We start from the raw sequence: 22746 nt of genomic DNA on the forward strand, positions 1-22746 counted from the left end.
CATCATGGGTGGAGTATGACTCGGCTTGATGTGAAGAATGCTTTTCTGTATGGGGATCTATCTGAGACGGTCTACATGCAACAACCGCCTGGCTTCGAACGACAGGGAGAGTGTGGCAAAGTGTGCAAACTAAAAAAGGCAATATATGGCCTAAAGCAAAGCCCGCGTGCATGGTTTCACAAATTGTTTGAGGTGATGTCTAAATTTGGTTTTCAGAGGTCACCATCAAATCATTCTTTGTTCATAAAGAATAGCTCTAAGGGTTTTGTGACTATGGTTGTTTATGTTGATATAATTTTAACTAGAGATAATGAGCAGGAGATTTCAAGCACCAAGGCATATCTGTAGAAATACTTTATTACAAAGGATCTGGGTCCTCTCAAGTACTTGTTGGGAATCGAAGTAGCAAGAAATAGAGAAGGTATGGTTCTTTCTCTGAGTAAATATGTGCTTGATCTTTTACAGGAGACAGGGATGCTTGGTGCAAAACCAGCCACTATTCCCATGAATCCTAAACTGTTCTTGTATGACGAGCAATCTGAAGCGGTTGATAGTAAGTCCTATAGGACTCTCATTGGTAAACTTCTCTATGTTACTGTAACTAGGCCTGACATATCATTTGTTGTTGGCAAATTGAGTCAATTCATGGATAAACCAAGAAAAGTTCATTGGGAGGCAGCTATGATGGTTCTTAAATACCTGAAGACATCTCCAGGAAAAGGTCTATTGTTTACAAAAGAGGCAAATCTTGATGTGGTTGTGTATACTAATGTTGATTATGCAGGGTCGGTTGATGATAGGAAGTCTACTACAAGGTTCTGTGTTTTTGTTGGTGGCAACTTAGTTTCATGGAGAAGCAAGAAACAAGCTGTAGTAGCAAGATCAAGTGTTGAGTCAGAATATAGGGTCATGGCACAAACTGCTGCTGAAATGATTTGGATAAAATCTATGCTTACCGGATTGAGCATAAAGGTTTCTCTGCCTATTAAGATGATGTGTTTCATGAGAGGACTAAGCATATTGAGATAGATTGTCATTATATTCGGGATATGGTTCAAGTGGGAAATATATCAACTTTTCATGTTTCTTCAGAAGATCAAGTAGCAGATGTTTTTACCAAACCCCTTCCTATCACAGAATTCTCAAAGTGTTGTAACAAGCTGAGCATGATTGATATCTATGCTCCAGCTTGAGGGGGAGTGTTGAGAGTTATTATCGTGAGGGGTTTATTGGGTGGTCTTGTTTATATTTTAACTTTCAATGGTCTCTAGTGTAATTTTCTTTATTGACCCTAATCACTACTTAAGGGTGATTAGGGCTAATCGTGAAGGTACTTTTCTATCTTTTCTCAAAACAAGTTTCAACATATACTTTAATTATATGTAATTTGATTTTTTTATAGTAGATTGGTGGATTTCTTTTGCCATTGGTTGTCTCCAGCTCCAGACCTTTGTTGTTCAAGTCTTAGGTCTCGCATGCATTACATTCAGTTGTGAACGTGATTGATGTACTTTTGAAGCAGTAAAATATTATTTACTACTAATTACTAAATAATATTTGTCAGTTTGTATATATTTTAACTTTATATATATTTTTATAGATTCATACAAAGAAAAGAAACTGACTTTTGCACAAAAAGTTGAATGGTTTGTTTTTTGTGCAATATAATCATAAATTGAAACAAAGGTATGAGGAGAGAATGAAAAAAAGGAGATCTCGACCCCATTGTCTTAAGAGAAGTCAATGTTAATCTTTGAAAATGACACATCACTTACATGAGATCTTGTTGATAAGGCATCCAGAGCGTTAAGGCATAGGGTGGGGGTAAAAATACGTGTAACTAATGTCCTAAGAAAGAAAATGTTTGACAAAGGAAAGAAGGTGGTGAGGGTGGAAGAAGAAGAGGAATAAGCTAACTCTGCAAATAAAACTGAAGAAGAAGAGCAATATATCAATGAAGATGATGATAGACTTTCAAGTTCATCTAAGGATTAAATTTAAGTTGTTATTATAAACTTATTGGTTTTTTTTTACTATTTTATACTTAAATACAGTTAAAGTTAATTATGTTATGTGTGTAGATTTGTTAAATGTCTGTATGCTTATATTTTTATTTGGTGATTAATTGGTTATGTTTTAATTTTTTGCATTGGTTATCAGTTGCATGGTTTATTTATTCCATTGTTCTTTGTTTCATTTTTTAACATGGTTATCAGTTACATTATTTTACATCTTTGTAGTGATTAGATTTATTAATTCGTGTTCTAGTAAGTTGATGGAGGGTAGAGGTCTTGGAGGATGCCTCTCAAAGAAACCTGCATTGAAATATTGTACACTATTGACTTAGAGATGCCAAAGAAATAGTGAAGTGTAATTTTTGTGATTTTATAATGCATGAAGGATTGTATAGATTTAAATATCATGTTGTGGGACATATTAACTCCACTGTGAAATTATGTAAACATAGCATTCCTTCTGATATTTGTGTTGAGCTTCTTACTAGTCTTAAAAAAGATGATGAGAGAAAGGCACAAGTACCTGCAACATTTGTGGGACAGAAATTGTATGAAGGTGATCTGCCATCATCATCTCAAGCCACTAAAAGATGCAATAAATGAAGGAAATCATTGAAATGAAGTTTGATACTGAAGAATGAAGATGACTTTTATATATAGACATATGTTTCAGAATTCTATGTTTAGTTAAATGTATTGTGTTGTTAAATATTTTGTGTTGGACAATGTATTGAGCAGGTTATTTAATATAATTATCTTATAGTGTTTGACGACATATTTTGTTTTGTCTATTGCTTATTGTTGATTGATTTTATATTGTATACATATTTGTTATTAATTTTAGTAGTTTGTTTACATATTTGTATATATTTTTTTTGTTTTTTTATTTGGGGTACTGCCTAGACTGCCTAGGCTTTTTAGGGGCTCACCGCCTAGGCTCCGCCTAGTGCCTATGACAACTAAGAACAAAACCACCTAAATTCACTGCAAAGTTATCAAAAAATGATAAGAAGAACGTTAAAATTGGGTGATCTAATCAATGGATTGGTCCAACCAGACACTTGCCACTTTATACTAATCTGACTCAACTTGACTCTAAAATTGATTCCCACTGGTATGGATAATCTATGGAATCAATCAGGATTGGTTAGTTGGACCCAATCTAGCCTGATTTGAGCACACCAATCTGGAAGAGACACACACCAGAAAAAAAACAAAAGAAAAAGGGTGAAGGAAAAAAGAACAGAGAAGAGTAGGCTTGATAACATGACTACCGACATGACATACAACCTAAGAAGACAACCATTTATGGCATCAGAATTTTTTAATATCAATAGGAGTCCTACCAATGATAAAATGATAATAGAATGTCGAAAGCCAGTACAATGATGGCCATGTGGAAACTGGAAAGTGATGGACGTCTTACTTTTTCTTCATTGCTTGCAGCTTGAAGCTCCAAACTATGCTTTTCCAGAAACTCACCAAAATTTGGGTCCTGGTGAAACAATGAAGCAAACATAACCTTATTAATATTTCAAGCATCCAGAAATAATGCCGTACTGAAAGAAGTATGAAGAGTTGTCTATATCACAAAAGATGCACTTGTTTTCTTTTTATGAGCAAACACAAAAGCAAAAATAAAAAACAAAAAGCACTTCTATTGCTTTAAATATGCTCTTCATACTTAAGAATACAACATTTCAAGGGTCATAACATGAAAATCTTTCTGAGCATTAGCCAGGGTAGTAAACTGGAAATATTCAGTTGAGATCTAGGTCTTAGTGAATCTGACCTATCCGGATCTAGCTTAATCAAATTTAGAGTTGGATGGAAAAGGCAATATTGAACCTGTACTCGGTTAGCTAATCAGATATATTTTATAAGGAATTGGGTTGGATTACCCTTGGATCCAGATTCAAATGAAAATCTGAAAACTGCATCCGAATCTGATTATTAATCAGATTCATTTGCTATACCGATTCAACTAATCAGATTTGTACTTTTCAGATACCTGACTCAAACGTGATCGATTGACATCCCTAGCATTAGTTCATTTTGGGTAAAACTAAGTGCATTACAATGATGAATGTGAGCCATCAATTTTTTTGTCTTCAAAATAGGAGAGAAATTTTTTAAAACAAACCCTATATGTTTATATTAGTTAGACATACCATCATGTTGAGCTTCATATCTATGGTCATTTCAAGGTCTTAATTAAGTACAAGGTCGTTCTTACCTTTTTCTTCAGCCGATCTAACTTGCTTTTCTGCTTCACGAGTTCCACCTGAATTGTCTTGTTCTACTCAGATAGAGCAGTATGGTAGCTTTCATCTACAGCAACAGCAATTATATTGAAAAATATCCTCTTGCGATTTTACTAAAACAAAAATTTCGGATATTTCAAACACCAAATTTCACTGTTGTAATTATGTTCCAACCTGAATTATCATCACTTCCATCTTTAACAAGATAAGAACCATTCAAATCCTGAAACCAATATCAGAATTCAGAACTCTTTCATAAATAAATAAGGAATTAGAAAAAGATGAGGCCGGATTTTTAGAAGAGCATGACATTACCTCAGAAAGATGACCATCACTTTCCGAATTTGAATCTATAACTGAATCATTGTCAACATCATTACCAAAAGTATCTGCAAAAATGTCGTCGAGCGCCTGATTTACAATACCTTCAGGATATCTGACAACAATGATGAGCATAACTATATATGAACATAAACACTTGCATTTCAAGTTAAATCGTTAATTAATTGCCTCACCTTAAGACAACTATACAAAATGGAACAAATGTATGCGCACAGATAATTCCATAATACATTGAAAGATATTACGCCCATAATCTAGCTAGAATCTCAGTAAAAAAATTTCGCTACTTTCTGGAAACTGAAAAAGCATCACTACCTCCTGAATAATCATGTCATATAAACTTGCAATATATGACTCAGACTATTTGGAAAACTCAATTGCATTTAACAATTAACCAATGGAAACAATGAAGCTCCTGAATAACATACATGAATGAGGAAAGAACTTAGTAAATTGTGAAATGCTTGACAATTAATCAGTGGGCGAAAGTGACATTGTGTGATGCTCTCCAAAGTCGAGCATCGGTATCTTTACGATCAAGAATAATACCCACTCCACTAGAATCAACACAAAATTTCAATTGATACACTAGAAATTATTCTAAAAAGAATATCGGCATCGATTATGTCATTTAATCAACACCTAGGAAGAAGAAAATGGTTTGAATTACTCATGCAAGCAGGAATTATGTTAACAATGACCTCCTAAGGCTCCTAAGAAGCGCACCCCCAGAATCATTTTATCATTGAACATAATAGACCTTGTGAAAAATTTTAAAAAGGGAAGATAAGGGCAAATTGGCAACACACATTAGTCTTGTACTAGATTCTCTATGCTGATCCTAGTATGCTCTAAAATGCATAATAGCAGCATAGCACTAAATATTTACTCTTACAAGAACATCTCTTCTGGAAACATTGAGCTGTAATAGAGACTCGCAAATTTTTGTGTATGCATGTGTGCACATGTATGTGTGTGGGTTTTAACAAGAATATATGTTGACATCAATCCGATTGCAACAGTCCCTAACAAGGCCCAAGCAATCATTTTTCTCAAGTAATAAAGAAAATAAGCACAAAAAATAGCATATAGGAATTAAGTGCATAGGATTAATTTAAGACCTCAAAAATAAAAAACAATGTCATCCTACTCTGTGCTATCTAACTAGGGATTGGCTCTGGGAGGATTATGCGAACACAAGTAGGGTAGGCAGTACCAGTTGACTAGGTAACCACGTATCACTTTTGACAACATAGTTTGCAACTAAACAAAAGTTAGCAGCTATCAATGGTGATTACAAGTATGTAAGGATAAAACTCAAGTAATGCAGCTGTTTTTCATAAAAACATAAAATTGAATTTTGCAGTAAAAGAAAACTAAGGCAATGGAAGAAGGTATAAGCACAGTCACAAATATCATGATATTTTAAAAAAATATTATGATATCTTTTCATCAGTTCTAACATTTAAAATATCACGATATTTTTCAAAATGTTGTGATAATTTAAAATTAAAATATCATAATTTATGTTTCATAAATGATTTTAAAAAACTTTGGCTGATAATCCTATTTTATCATTCACATCTCTCTCAATCTTTTTCTCCTAACTAATTAATGGCAATAAATACTGAATGTAACTTAATCCTAAGCAAGAAAGTATTTATTTCGGCCTCTGGACTCTCCCATCTTTCATTTCTTTTTCATTTTTAAAACAATGGATGAGACATATTTATTGCTTTTGACATTTGAGTAATTTTTTTACATATTTTTAACTTCAGTTTATAAATTTTTAAAAAATTATTCATTTTGCCAAGATTTTTTCAATAAAAGTGTGGGAGAACACAGATTATCAATATATGACATTTACCATTTAATGGCAGATTTTATTTTGAAAATATAAACAGAAGGTAATAAATTAATATACCCAAGTTACACAATAGCACAGAGAAAACACAAGAATACAACCGCTACACAACAAAAATGAACAAGAAGCCACAGACAACAGAAGCAAAAGAATAAATGTTATAAAAGTTTTAGTTTGTCTCCTTTCAAAGAGGAGCTTAAGACAGTTTTCAAATGTATATAAAATGAGGCTAATTGGATGCTATTGACAACAAACAGAAAAAGCAGCCATGATCTAGGTGGGGGATTCCTTGTAAATCAACTGGAAAAAAAAGCACCTACCTATATATATATATATATATATATATATACAAAGAGAAGGATACATATTCTTCGTAAAATAATTGTATTGTCCTTGTAAAAATGGCACATTTTTCAAAATGTCCCCTAATTTGCTTAAATCCCCTCACATCCAAAATCTTTTTCCCAGTTTTTTTAATAATAGTTTTGTCCTTTTGTAAATATAGTACATTGCAAATCATGTGCGAGAATGTCACAAAAAATGTGTGAACTTTCTTTAAGTAAATATTTCTTATGTATATCTACAAATCCAGTACGACTTTCGCATATACTTTTAAGAGGATTAAGAAGAAAATAAGGAGTGGAAGTGTTTAGACCAAGGTTGTTAAATGCGATGAGGCGAAGCGAGGCGTTGAGCCTGCGCTTCGCCTCTGAGGCGTACGCCTCAGGTACTGAGGCGTACGCCTCTCACAACATAAGAATGACTGAATTTGTGATAACTTTTCTCCCAAATTTATTGCCAAGCGTACATTGTTAAATGATAATGCCGATTGAATTTAATGCGTATTCGACTGCATCAGAACGACCTTTGTTTAATGCTCAGTCAGTTTTTTTTTTTTATATTAGCTTTAAGCGCATCACAGCAACGCCTCAGTACCTTGAGCGTGCGCCTCGCCTCTGAGGCGTACGCTTCAGGTACTGAGGCGTACGCCTCTCACAACACTGGTTTAGACCCATTCCTGATGCTGTCCCCATCCCCGTCTCAAAATAACTTTATTCCTATTTTAAGAGCATTAAGAAGAAAATAAGGAGAGGAAATGTTTAAGATTAGGAACATATGTATATATATGAAGATTTTATAATATATAAAGATATATTAATAATTTCATTAATGGGGATCGGTGATGGGGCAGGGGCAAGAGTAAGTCCATCCAGCCTTCATCTCTATACAAGTTTTGATTTTCACCTTCAGCCCCGGTTCATTCCTCGTTTTATGTCCATCTCCAGTCCAAACGGGGCAGGTTCAGTCGAATCCCATTTTTCCCCGTTCCACTACCATCCCTAATTGTGTAGGCCTAGGTGGGGGATAATTAGGATACATGTGTGGTTGTGGGTAGGTTTGGTGTTCAAGAGGTTGATTTTGGGTTTGGGTGAGGTTCGGTTCATGGGTCGGATTTAAGTTTGGGTGGCAATGATATCGGGCTTGGAACCGGATCACAATCGAAAGAGGATATTGGATCGTCGAATTGGATTGGTATATGTCAGATATTGGATTGAGCTTTGAGGGTAAAAGGCCTAGTTAAGACCTGATCCATATCAAAAATTATATTGGGTCTGCTGGTCTGAATTGGAACTAGAGCTCCATCTGAGACCAATTAGGTCTAGTTTTGGCTTGCATCTAATTATTTAGACTAAAATCAAGGTTTTGGGTCTAATCTGGAGGTATAATACCTTGGACTGGACTTACACTACCCGAAAGTAGGGCGTCTGGGGTCAAACCCGATGAAAGCTGGCTATGATCTGAGGCCCAAATACCCGAAACCAAGTCCTGGGTGTTGAAATCCGTTATTGCCGTGACCCGGTTATGAGAACCGGTTCCTAGGATGAACTGGGTACCCTCCCACGAAACCCTATTCACATCAGGAACCCGTGTGAGGGGTTCCTATGAGCAGTCGGGCGCCGCTTGGGGGGCGGTGGCCCAGGGCCGTCTGTCGGTGGTTGCCCCTGTCAGCCTACCCTATCCGACGGCAACCCACCGAACAATGGTAATTTGACAATGGGGTGCCCCAGCACGATGGCTGCTGAGTCCATGGAGGGTCGAACGGTGAGTTGCAACCCACCGTCGAGCCCATCAGCCAGGGCGACGGGTACTTGTCAGTTCTCATCCACCGACAAGGAAGAGCTGAGTGTGTCGGGGCTGGTCCTCCAAGCGGTGATAAAGGTGGCCAAAAAGGGAGGGTGTGGAGTCGCCGTGAAGGGAGGAGCCAGAAAAGAAGGAGAGGGATGAGGCCCACCTCTGTCATCGTTTTGTACCAAAGAGGAAGATTTGGCAGTCTCTCGAGCGTTTTCGCTGCTCATTAGTGGGATGTTACCAAGGGTCAAAACCTTTGTTTCATGGGTGTCTTCCCACGAATCACGTATAATCATCGCATGAACGCCTCAAACATAGTGTTTTTCTCCTAATTTGATTGAATTGTTCATCCCAGCATGGCAAGACTTTTGCTGATCTCCACCATAGTCGCTTTCAAGGATATTAGTTTCGTCGGCCAATCTGTTACTTTATCCTTTGCTTCAACCATGATTTCTGTCATTTTCTTTTCTTGAACACCTCATGACATTGTCACAAGATACCAACTGATGTAAATCAAGTGTGCTTGATTTTACCATAAAACTAGGTTACACTATTTATATGCACTGAAATTGAAAAAAGCAAAGAAAACTAAAAATTACATAAAACTCAAGAAAATAGCCATTTTTAATCATTCTAACTCCCCTTAATCCCTCTCTCATAACAAGTATTTATAAAAAACTAAAACCCCAACTCTACCATGAATTTTGGATAAGATTTGAAAGCAAACCCAAAACAGAAATTCAAATCTTAAATACTAACTACGGATCCAATTGAATCCCGGATCTCAATCTCATCACTTTTTCTTCTTTTTTGTTGGACTTGGATCTGATTCTGGATCCACAACTTCATCAGCCCCCAGCAAGATTGTTGTCATGGGGGCAGTAGGGACCAGCGGGTCTGCAAGGCTGTCAAGGCCATCGCTGAACAATGGCAGCCCCGCCTCAAGAATCAGTGGTTGGTTTGGCATCGAAAGGAAGCCGTTGTTGGTGCCAGTTCGTCTGGCCAAGAAAGCTCACCGATCGTCGAGTTGGTTCCCCTCCAGCAGTGGCAGGGGGAGGTGATTCCTCGTTCGCTGTGCTCATGCATTAAAGGCCAGGTGCAAAACAATTGGAGAATGGAAGAAGTATTTTTTTAAAATGGAAGGGGGGAAATCATGAGGGTGTGGGAACGGGAGGCATTCTTTTTTAAAATGGAAGGTAGATATGGTTTGGGGGCCGTTATTGCATTACTCATGGTAGTAGGTGGACATTGTTTGTATTTCGGAAACAAAGATGGAAATGTTTGAAGTCAGTTTCCTTGCACAAATTTGGCGAGGTTGTTCTTTTGATTTTATTTCCTCGATTGGCATATCAGGGGATATTTTGGTGGTTTGAAGGGAAGGTATTAGTGGTATGGTTATGGACAAAGGCCTATTTTCGATCATGGTGTATTTTGAACAGCTAAATTCAAGCATTTTTTTAATGCTCACATTAGTATATGCTCCAACTATATTTGCTTTAAAAAGAGCTTTTCAGGATGAGCTTAACTTGTTAGGGTAAAAGAGTTTTGGCAAATTGGTGCATAACTAAAAATTTTAATTTTCTACGTACCTATGAATCCAACCGAGAACAAAGATATACTAGCAGTATGCGGCAGTTTGTTGATTTTGTTGAGTTGGATATGGTGGATTTACAGATCTCGGGAGACTTTATTGTTAGGAAAGTTTTAAAATATTAATGATTACTACCAAAAGAGTTTTGAAAAAGTTTAGTCCCATATCTAAGAGAGAAAAGTTTTTCAAGAGGTTTAAATAGAGAGCTTGTTATCTATTCTTTACTTTGGTAAGCCTTGATTCTTTAGGTGGATTGCGGATGTTGCTGCGCATCGTGTAGCAACGGACGCGCCGTTCGCGCACACGCGCGTGCGCAAGGGCGCTTGAGGCGCAATGTGGCACTTTGCACTTTGCACGCTCGCAGCGGTGCGAGGTGCTTATGAGGTGAAAATATCCGTTTTGTTTTTCGGTTTGAGTTATCTGGCCGTTTGAAAAGCTTTAAGTTGCATGCATATCGAGTTAATGTTGCATTGTGACTGTTGGGCGGTTTTGGAGGCCTTTGATTGACAGTCAAAGGTGGGTGACCGTTCAGGTCTTTTTCGTCCTATTTTCAAACCGTCAGATTTATGGCCATTAATCTCATTTATCGCAAAACGTTTTGGCCTCTCTAAAAGTCTATAATATCTTCTATTTCGTCTTTTGAATATACAAGAATTTTACGACTCTCTCAAAAAAAAAAATTTCTTCTTCTTCCTTCTTCTCGATTTGGCTTGCAGAGTACAAGTGTGGTAGAGATTATTTGTCCTTGCGAAGCAGTGACTCTCTGGAGGTTCAAGCCTAGTTGTATCCTGGGAACTCAGTCGCATCAAACCCCTTTTCGCATCTTCGGTCTTCCCGGAGTGGGGCGATTGAAGTTCTAAAGATAGCGATCTTAAGAACGTGCCTCTAGGCTTGAGATCTCTTTTCTGAAATCCATTTTCACAAGGTTGGTGTAACAATTTTAGAACTTCATTATGGCCTCTGGTTCGACATCCAACTCCATCAATCTGCTTAGCCGTGACCTCGAAAAACTCGATCGATTTGATGGGTCAAACTTCAAGCGGTGGCAATCAAAGGTCTATTTCTTGCTATCCGAGCTGCATATTGACTATGTTCTCAAAAAACCCTATCCCACTGTCGCTGCTGGAGAAGTTGAGACAGAAGAACAGAAGAAAGAGTGAGAGAAGTGGTTTACTGAGAACTACCGATGCAAAGGGCATATCCTGAACACTTTAGCCGATTCTCTCTTTGACTTGTATTCACCATTGGAGTCGGCTAGAGAGTTGTGGAATGCTCTCCGAGATCAAGTACAATGCAAAAGATGCTGGTAACAAAAGGTTTATCGTAGATCAGTATGTTAATTTTTCTATTGTTGATGATAAGCCTATACTTGCTCAAATTCATGAGATGCAAATACTGGCCTATAAGATCAAAGGAGAAGGTATGTATCTTGATGATGACTTCCAAGTTGCTGTCATCATTGGGAAGCTGCCGGATTCCTGGAAAGAATATAAGAATCACCTAAAACATAAAAATGAGAAAATTACTTTAGATGGCCTTCTTAAGGACATCCGAATTGAGGAAGAGACTCGTCTTCGTGACAAAAAGAATTCGAGTCCTAAAGAAGGTTATCCTAAAGTGAATTTTGTTAGTAACAAGGGTGGCAAAATCATGAAAACCCAGAAAATCAAAAAGAATTTTGTGAAAGGGAAAAAGCCAACTGATAAAAAGAAAATTAGTTGTTATGTTTGTGGCAAGTTTGGCCATTTTGCTAGAGAACGGAAGAGGACTGATCCTAAGCCAAATGAGTCAGAGGAGAGGATTGTTGCTGTAATCTCTGAAACCTTTATGGTGGCTGCAAATAAAGACTGGTACCTGGATACTGGAAGCACTGTTCATGTGGCAAACGACAGGAACTTGTTCAAGTCGTATGAAGTAGTGGGGGAAGGATGCAATCTCTTTATGGGAAACTCTTCCTCAACTAAAGTGCTGGGAAAAGGGAGTGTGGAAATTAAGTTCACCTCCGGGAAAGTCCTAACACTTGAGAATGTCCACTATGCTCCAGAAGTTCGAAAAAATTTAATCTCTACAGATCTCCTGTCACGAAATGGTTTTAAGATTGTTATTAAGTCTGGGATTGTAACTATGACCAAAGGAAAAATCTTTGTAGGAAAAGGGTTTGCCACTGGTGGTATGTTCAAGATGAGCATAAATGAAGCTACTACTTCTGTTTATATGGTTGACTACTATTTTCTCTGGCATTCACGATTAGGACATATAAATTCTCGTTGCATTCATAATATGAATAACTTTGGTCTTCTTCCGTGTCATGTGAGAATAGAACATAAACATAAGTGTGAGACATGCATTTAAACTAAGCTAACTAGACTCCCGTTTCCTAGTGTAGAAAAGAATTATAAATTGCTTGAATTAGTGCATTCTGATGTGTGTACGATGGATAATGTTTTGAGTCGTGGTGGCAATAGGTACTTTATTACCTTTATAGATGATTACTCAAAATTTTGTTATGTTTATTTGTTGAAACATAAATTTGAAGCATTTTCCAAATTTCTTCTTTATCTAGCTGAAGTACAAAATAGGTTTAAAACAAATATTATACATTTAAGAACAGATAGAGGAGGTGAATACTTAGGTGGAGAATTTGATAAATTCTGTGAAGATAATGGTATTATCCATCAAACGTCAGCTCCTAGAACTCCTGAACAAAATGGAGTAGCAGAAAGGAAAAACAGAACACTTGTAGAAATGATGAATGCTATGCTGCTTAATACGGGTTTGCATTCCAACTTATGGGGAGAGGCTATACTTTCTGCTTGTTATATTCTTAATCGAGTTCCTTATTCCAAATCTGATAAATCACCTTATGAATTGTGTTTTGGTAAGAAACCTAATCTTAGTTATTTTCGTGTTTGGGGTTGTTTAGCATATGTTAAAATTCTATAAAATAAAAGGAAGAAGGTTGGATCTAAAGCATTTAAATGTGCATTTGTTGGGTATGCTAAACATAGTAAAGCATATAGATTTTTGGACATTGTTAATGATGTTATTATAGAATCTAGAGATGCATCTTTCATAAAACATAAAAATGCATTTGATTCTCTTCTTGATGGCAGCCGGATTATAGTAGATGAACTTCCTGTAAATGACATGATTGAATATTCTAATGATTGTGTTGATGAACCAGAAACTGAAGTTAGACTCAGTAAACACATTAGAAAACCAACTAATTTTGGTTCTGACTTTTATACATTTCTAATTGAGAATGATCCTGTGTCTTTTCAAGAGGCTATGTCTTCTCAAGATGCTGCCTTTTGAAGAGAAACTATTAATGATGAAATAGAATCAATTATGTCTAATAATGTATGGAAATTAGTGGATTTACCTATTGGTTGCAAAACTATTGGCTGCAAATGGATTTTCAAAAAGAAATTAAAAGCTGATGGTACAATCGATAAATTTAAAGCACGTTTGGTTGCAAAAGGTTTTAAACAAAAAGAAGGTATTGATTATTTTGATACTTTTGCTCCTGTAACCAGAATATCTACTATTAGAATTCTGATTGCCATGGCTGCCATATATAAGCTTCAAATTCATCAAATGGACGTGAAAACGGCCTTTTTGAATGGAGAATTAGATAAAGAGATATATATGGAGCAACCTAAAGGTTTTGTAGTGCTAGGGCAAGAGCGCAAAGTTTGCAAACTTGAGAAATCCTTATATGCATTAAAGCAAGCCCCTAAGCAATGGCATGAAAAATTTGATAGTTCTCTGGTGCATAATGGTTTTAAAATTCATGATGCGGATAAATGTGTCTACAGTAAAGTAGATAGTAGCTCAATTATTATTATTTGTTTATATGTTGATGATATGCTTATTTTGGGTAACAATAGTAAATGCATAAATCAAACAAAAAGATTTTTATCTTCCTTGTTTTGTATGAAAGACTTGGGTGTTGCAGATGTTATTTTAGGAATCAAAATTATAAGAAATAAAAATGACATTGTATTATGTCAATCACATTATATTGAGAAAATTCTTACAAAGTATGGATATCTTAATAGTTCACCAGCATGCACCCCATATGATCCAAATATGAAATTGACTCCTAATGATGGTGCTAGTGTTAAACAATTAAAATATGCCAGTGTTGTAGGTAGCCTTATGTATGCAATGAACTGCACAAGGCCTGACATTGCCTATGTAATGAGTAAAGTGTGTAGATACACTAATAATCCTGGTCATCAACACTGGAATGCAGTGAACAAGATTCTTAGATATCTAAAGCATACTTTAGACTATGGAATTCACTATACCGAGTTTCCTGCTGTTATTGAAGGGTATAGTGATGCAAGTTGGAATACTGACTTTGAAGATTCCAAGTCTACGAGTGGTTGGATTTTTACCCTTGGAGGAGGAGCAATTGCATGGGGGTCTAAGAAACAGACCTGTATAACTCATTCTACAATAGAATCTGAGTTTATTGCTTTGGCATATGCTTGTAGAGAAGCTGAATGACTTAAAAATATGCTAGTGGATATTCCACTAGGTGAGAAGCTTATACCTGCTATTTCAATGTTCTGTGATAGCCAATCAGCTATATGTAAAGCAGGTAATATGAAATACAATGGGAAGTCTAGACATATTAGTCTAAGACACAGTTTTATAAAACAAATGATTGATGACAATATTATTTCATTGAAATATGTGAAGTCATGTCAAAACTTGGCAGACCCATTTACGAAAGGCCTTTCGAGAGATGTCATCAATAAAACTTCGAGGGGAATGGGAATTAAGCCAATTAAGTCATCACCTAAGGATACCCAACCTAGAGCGCTGGAGATCCCACATGCATAGGTTCAATGGGAAATGAATTGGTGAATGACAGATATTGAGCATATTTATGTAAGCCCATTATTGATGTGTGCTCATGAGCTGTAACTAATATGAGGGTTGAGCTAATAGCTCTTAATGAGTTTGTAGGCCTTAAGGCTAAGGTGTGTGTTACAGTACACCTAGACAAACTCACCTATATGAGTGTAGAAATGTGAACCGTTTCTTATGAGAATTGGCAATTCTCTAGAGCACTCATGAATCCAGGAAAGCACAAGGCTCTAAATGTGCCAACATGAAATCCACACAATCATACTTTTGGAAACCTATGTATGATTGAAAACTCCGTTAACAATATAAGGAGCTAAGTTCAAGGTAAGTCCACTTAGCACCTTGGTTAATTTAGGTTTTCTTTCAAATAGTGGGGGTTCAAGTCATGCAGACACTCTCACTAATGCATAAGTTTCTATGCAAGCCAAATATATTTTAAAACTAGTGGGGGATTGTTAGGAAAGTTTTAAAATATTAATGATTACAACCAAAAGAGTTTTGAAAAAGTTTAGTCCCATATCTAAGAGAGAAAAGTTTTTCAAGAGGTTTAAATAGAGAGCTTGTTATCTATTCTTTACTTTGGTAAGCCTTGATTCTTTAGGTGGATTGCGGACGTTGCTGTGCATCGTGCAGCAACGGACGCGCCGTTCGCGCACACGCGCGTGCGCAAGGGCGCTTGAGGCGCAATGTGGCACTTTGCACTTTGCACGCTCGCAGCGGTGCGAGGTGCTTATGAGGTGAAAATATCCGTTTTGTTTTTCGGTTTGAGTTATCTGGCCGTTTGAAAAGCTTTAAGTTGCATGCATATCGAGTTAATGTTGCATTGTGACTGTTGGGCGGTTTTGGAGGCCTTTGATTGACAGTCAAAGGTGGGTGACCGTTCAGGTCTTTTTCGTCCTATTTTCAAACCGTCAGATTTATGACCATTAATCTCATTTATCGCAAAACGTTTTGGCCTCTCTAAAAGTCTATAAATATCTTCTATTTCGTCTTTTGAATATACAAGAATTTTACGACTCTCAAAAAAAAAAAAAAAATCTTCTTCTTTCTTCTTCTCGATTTGGCTTGCAGAGTACAAGTGTGGTAGAGATCATCTGTCCTTGAGAAGCAGTGACTCTCTGGAGGTTCAAGCCTAGTTGTATCCTGGGAACTCAGTCGCATCAAACCCCTTTTCGCATCTTCGGTCTTCCCGAAGTGGGGCGATTGAAGTTCTAAAGATAGCGATCTTAAGAACGTGCCTCTAGGCTTGAGATCTCTTTTCTGAAATCCATTTTCACAAGGTTGGTGTAACATTTATACCTAGTCAGTCAGGAGAAGAGACCCTTGCAAGCAGAAATTTGAAAGGTTCATTGTGAGTAGGGGTGGTGGGAGCGACTCCGTGATGGACGAGCCACCATGGGGCGGCACCTATATCCATTTCGGATCACATGTCAATAATGCTCGAATGGGAGGTAAGATGGATGAGCAATCGAAGGTTCAAGTTTGAACTATGGTAGTTGAGGGACCCAAAGCTGGTTGAAAGCATAGAAGGATGGTGAGCCCACCCGCAGGTAGCCGCTTAGGCTGTTCTTATATTCACAAAAAAATAAACCACATAAAAACTCGATTAATTGAGTGATCCAAAGGAGAAGGGGTTGTGAGATTCAAGCAGATAGAGGAACTGTGTTTAATGCAGAGGGAGATGGCAGCATGGCGGGGTGATGCACATGAGGTGGAGGGATTAAATGACAGGAAAAAGCTATTGATCGATGATATATCAGAATGAAGAGCAAGGCAGGAGATTAAATGGAAGCAAAGATCCAAAGTACATTAGATGTGTTGTGGCGATAAAAACACTAAGTTCTTTCGCTTCCTCTAGAAGAAATAACTTCACTTGGCCTTGTCAATTGGAGGGCATCTTTATGAGAATGATGAAATCTAAAGGGAGGCAACAAAATACGTTAGTGACTTTTTTTTACCTCCAATATGGGTGAGGACTCTCTTGACATAAGTGAGACCCCCATGGGTTGTTTTGATTCGAGGGTGCAAGACTTCGTGAACAGGGGTTTATTGGTAGATGAAGTCAAGCAAACAAAATGAAAACTCCTCAACAACAAGGCCCCGTAGGTGGACGGATTCCTTGTTGAATTTTTTAAGGTGGCTTGGCCAGCATGCCAGAGAGACTTTATGGCAGTGTTTAACGATCTTTATAGAAACTCATGTTTGCCAGGGAGATGGGGGTGAATCCCTCTTGGTCCTCTTTCCTAAATAACCTAGGAGATTGAGATTAAAAAGTTCAGACCAATTTCACTCTTAGGCACCCTGTTCAAAATTATAACCAGGGAGATAGCAAATTTTATGCAAATGTCCTCCCAAATATGCAAATTTTATCCCAAAATATGCAAACGGCGTTCTTTTATTTTACGATTTTCTCCCAAATATGTACTTTTGAAGCGGCACGAAAGGCAAAAGCTTTGCTAAAGGCTTTAGTGATACTTTTGAAGTATTGCCAAATGCCCATCGTGCTTTTGGAGTGTCAGTTTTTTTCAACAAACTCTTTTTACTATAAATCACATAGGAGCACAAGCAGGAAGACATTTGGACATTCACATGTGAAGGTCAGAACATTCACAAATGTGAAAGCATAAGGACATTCGCAAATGTGTAGGAGAAAATTCACATATTTGGATATTTGAGAGGGAAGTTCACATATCAAAGGAAATTCACGTGTAAAGGGTGAAAAAGTCCTTTTACAACCGAAAAGTTGTGATTTTTGACATGGGCAGATTTCTCCCTATGCGCTGCAATCTAACAGTAGATGCAATTAATTGAATATCTCCATGTCCCATGTGATTAAATTTGTAAATCCAATACCTTATTATTTTACAGCATTCTACACTTTTTCCACATGCATCTAATTGACATACTTGTACTTGATTTGGTACTCATAGATATACTTGGTTATCAAAACAACCACTAAAAATGACATGATATGTGACTTCTAATTTCTCATGTTAATCATATTTCTTCTTTTTACATTTTCATAACTTTTTGAATATTTTAAATATATAGTTTTATTTCATGAAAATTTGTACTTTTAAATATATTAAGAAAAAACTCCCGAGTCAGCTGAGTTGACTTGCCAAGTCATGAGTTGCAGGTCAACTGAGATTTGACTGAGATTCTTGGTTTGTCAACCATGCATACACATGCCCGCAACACACACACACACATGTACACACCCACACACATGTGCACAAGCGAGCACACACACACACACACACACAACATGCAACTCAACATCTCACCCTATTTTGCAAAAATATGTGCACATGTCAAGAAATAAAAGTGAAAGAAGGTCAATGTCAAAATTTCCCAAACACCAAAACTTTCTAATCCAATAAGCCATCTACGACAAATTATAGAAAGAAAATATGAATAGAAAATTAGATGAAAAGTTAACATTATCCGTCTTTAATAAAGCATGTACACTGTACACTGATAGGTATTTGTACGAGCAGGACAGAACTCGATTGTGTCCCCTACAAAAGACACCATACATATTACAGCGAGGATGAGATGAAATGCCATCACTACAACCAGCACACAAAAATAGATAGAACTGAGAAACAGATCATATGAACCAGTTATAAAAGAGGGGAGCTGGGCATAGCTATCCAAGGGGACAATCAAATGCACAGATAACAACTGATTACACTGATAGCTAGATTATTAAAAGTTGCATTATAGTAGCCAAGGTGTGCAACGTTTGAACCCAACTAGGGATAGTTACCCAGCTTGACAATCGAAGAAGCAGGAAACATATAACAGTAACGGTAATGCCGATGATGGAGAAAAAAAGTGAAACATCAGTTAGGAAAATTAGCTGAATAGAAAACCAAATGAAGAAATTTAAGATATAAATAACCAAGCAAACCAATTAAAGGTTGACAAGAGAAATTCAGATTCCAGAACAGCTAAACAATGTGAAACCAAATAACAAGACGATAAATCAGAGGGATGTTGGGCGATCACCCTGTGAAAACAAATAGACAGGGAGCGTACCTTGATTCGCCATTGATCGTGTAGGTGATTCGGCGTTCTCCTCAGCCGGTCGACGCCCACAATGAGCCCAGGCCTTATGTCGACGGTGAGCAGGACCCTGTTCTGCTTTAAGCTTGAATGCAGAAGTGAGTTTGGGCAGGATATGGCTATGAACTCTCATCAACTTCGTAGCCCCTAATCCCATATTTATAATGGAGAATTGGGCAGTTACGTGAATGTGGTCTCTCCACATTCACGTAACTCCCACCCACTACCTCCATCATCCAGTCACTTACGTGACCCACTAACATGGTGTCAAACCGGGTCAGATTGCGGGTTGGATCCGTAACCTATAATATCCAACATTCTCCCACTTGCCCCATTGACACCAAGAGTGTACTAAATCGAGGTGTATACCGTTATCTCGATTTAATTCTTCATGTGGGTTCACATGCCACCCTTTATCACAAGGATGAATCGTATGAGTCAAGGATATGAACACCCTTTTATGAAATGTCATATTTTCTTGTACTACACTACAATTCACCTTCAGTGCTTAGGCATGTAAAGAAATTACCTTTATGAATAGGTTGGTCTCTCACCTATTCTATTGGTCCTTTAATATTGTTATTCTGCTATTCTCTCTAACCCATATGAGAGATTCTTTATGCAAAATCAACAATAACACAAAACTTTAGAGAATCAAAACATAAACACAAATGTGATTACATAATGTATTGTCATACATCAGAAGGAATCAAAAAGACCCATCCCCTTTACATGTTGGGAATACAATCCCAGTGCTAGCCCTTTAGTAAGGGGATTTGCAGTCATTTCCTTTGTCCCAATTGTATCAATACATACCAGATGATTCTCAGTCCTTTCTTTAACAACAAAATATTTTAACTCCATGTGTCGACACGATGTTGAGCTCTTGTTGTTATTTGAAAAGGACACGACTGCTTCATTATCACAAAAGATCTTTAGTGGTCTCTCAATAGAGTCCACTATACCAAGACCCATAATGAAGTTCCTTATCCAAATGGCCTGTGACGAATTCTCGTATAGAGCAATAAATTCCGCCTCCATGGTATGAGCAGCAGTGGTAGACTGCTTTCCGCTTCTCCATGAGACAGCACCACCCGCTAGAAGGAAAATGTATCCAGTAGTGGATTTTCTACTGTCAATACACCCTCCTAAGTCCGCATCAGAGTATCCAACGACCTCTAGATGGTCAGCTTTCCTGTAGGTCAACATATAGTCTTTCGTTCCTTGTAAATAGCGCATGACCTTCTTCGCTGCCTTCCAGTGCGCAATGCCTGGATTTGACTGATATCTACCAAGCATTCCCACAGCAAATGCTATATCAGGTCGAGTGCAGGTCTGCGCGTACTGTAAACTCCCAACTGCTGAAGCATATGGGACAGCATCCATCTGAGCCTTCGCAATATCATCCTGAGGACAGTCCTTCAAGCTCAATTTATCCCCTTTCACTATAGGTGCCGAACTAGGAGAACAATTCTCCATCCCATATCTTTTAAGAACCTTAAGGATATAGGATTTCTGAGATAGGCCAAGGACACCTTTAGTTCTGTTACGACGGATCTCAATTCCAAGGACATAAGTGGCCTCACCCATGTCTTTCATATCGAAATGAGAGGAAAGAAAATCTTTTGTTTCATGTAAAAGACTCAAATCATCAGTTGCAAGAAGAATATCGTCAACATATAAAACCAAAATTATGAACTTACTCCCACTAGTCTTAATGTAAATACACTGATCAACAATGTTTTCAGTGAATCCAAAGTTCATAATTACCTGATTGAACTTCTTATACCACTGACGGGAGGCCTGTTTAAGTCCATAAATTGACTTATTCAATTTGCAAACTAAGTTATTTGAGTCATCTATATTGAAACCAGGAGGTTGTTGCATGTATACCTCCTCATCCAGATCCCCATTCAGGAAGGCAGTTTTCACATCCATCTGATGCAGCTCTAAATCAAAATGAGCTACGAGGACCATGATTATTCTTAATGAATCTTTAGTTGAGACAGGAGAAAAAGTCTCATTATAATCAATGCCCTCTATCTGTGTGAAACCTTTTGCAACAAGCCTAACCTTGTACCTCTCCACATGACCTTTAGAGTCTGTTTTGGTTTTGTAAACCCATTTACAACCAACAGGTCTAACTCCATTAGGTTGAGGTACAAGATCCCACACTTGGTTCTTTGCCATAGAGTCAAGCTCTTCTTTCATGGCATTAATCCAATGTGTTCATCTTTCACTTTCAATGGCTTCTGCAAATGTGAAGGGATCTTCATCAATGTCTATGAAATCATTTGACTCTTGTAAATACACCACATAGTCCGGATGGATAGCAGATTTCCTAATTCTGGTGGACCTCCATACAGGTGCTACAGGTGGGTCAAAATGAACCTCTATATCCTGTTGTTGTTGTATATCCTCATCAACAACCGGATCTAGTTGGGATTGATGTTTATTGACTGGACTTTCTCTTACATTACTCGAAGGAACAATGATAGAGAAAGTCGGGTCATTATCCTTAGCAGGTGAGAAACCTGAATCCTGCATTTTCTCAAAATTAATATTTTGAGATGCATCTATCCCAACAGAATCATTTTCAAGAAATCTTGCTTTATCTGTTTCCACTATCTGTGGTGTATGAGATGGACAATAAAACCTAAAGCCTTTCGATCTTTCTGGATAACCAATGAAGAAACCACTAGTTGTCCTAGGATCAAAAGCTTTTATATGTGGGTTATACAATTTAGCTTCTGCTGGACATCCCCATATGTGCATATATGACAAAGAAGGTTTTCTACCTGTCCATAACTCGTAAGGAGTCTTTTGAACAGCCTTCGTAGGAACCTTATTCAAAATATGCACTGCAGTCCTAAGAGCTTCACCCCACAAGGTCAAAGGAAGATTTGAGTGATTCAACATCGCTCGAACCATTTCTTTAAGCGTACGGTTTCTCCTTTCAGCTACACCATTCTGGTAAGCACTACCAGGCATGGTATACTGAGGTACAATGCCTTCCTCTTTTAGAAACCGCGCTAATGGACCTTCCTTTTGTCCCATCTCAGTGAAACGACCATAATATTCGCCACCTCTATCTGACCTGACAACCTTAATAACTTCACCGATTTGTTTCTCTACTTCTTTCTTGAAGTCCTTAAAAACCTGAAAGACTTCTGATTTTTCAGATAATAAGTAGAGATACATATACCGTGAGTAATCGTCTATAAAGGTGACAAAATACTTTTCACCCGTATAACACGGTGAAAAAGGGCCGCAGACATCCGTATGCACTATTTCTAACTTTCCATTGCTGCGTTTGGCATCTTTCTTGTATGTGTTAGACTGCTTAGCCTTTATGCAGTCAACACATGACTCTATATTCGTAAAATCAAGGGATCCAAGGATTCCCTCTTTCACGAGTCTTTGGACTCTCTCTTTCGAGATATGTCCTAACCTCCGATGCCAAAGCAAATAGGATTGATCATCCTTTAGACCACGTTTATTGCCAATCATTGTGTTCTCAATGGAGTGAGATTCCTGAATTTGGAGTTTGGTTCTTAATCGATACAAACCATCACACATATATGCAGA

General features: G+C 37.5%; 1 protein-coding gene across 1 annotated transcript in view; it reads right to left on the minus strand.

Annotated features, from left to right (window-relative positions):
• Window positions 1-22746, minus strand: part of LOC149818493 (uncharacterized) — a 196175-nt gene that overhangs the window by 168325 nt on the left and 5104 nt on the right. Inside the window, exon 3 of the mRNA XM_089985429.1 lies at window positions 9632-9651. Coding sequence (XP_089841555.1) covers window positions 9632-9651 — 20 coding nt within the window. The remainder of the gene's footprint in view (window positions 1-9631; window positions 9652-22746) is intronic.

Source organism: Nuphar pumila, chromosome 13, assembly GCF_984573655.1.
Source record: "Nuphar pumila chromosome 13, dmNupPumi1.hap1.1, whole genome shotgun sequence".
NCBI classification, from domain to species: domain Eukaryota; kingdom Viridiplantae; phylum Streptophyta; class Magnoliopsida; order Nymphaeales; family Nymphaeaceae; genus Nuphar; species Nuphar pumila.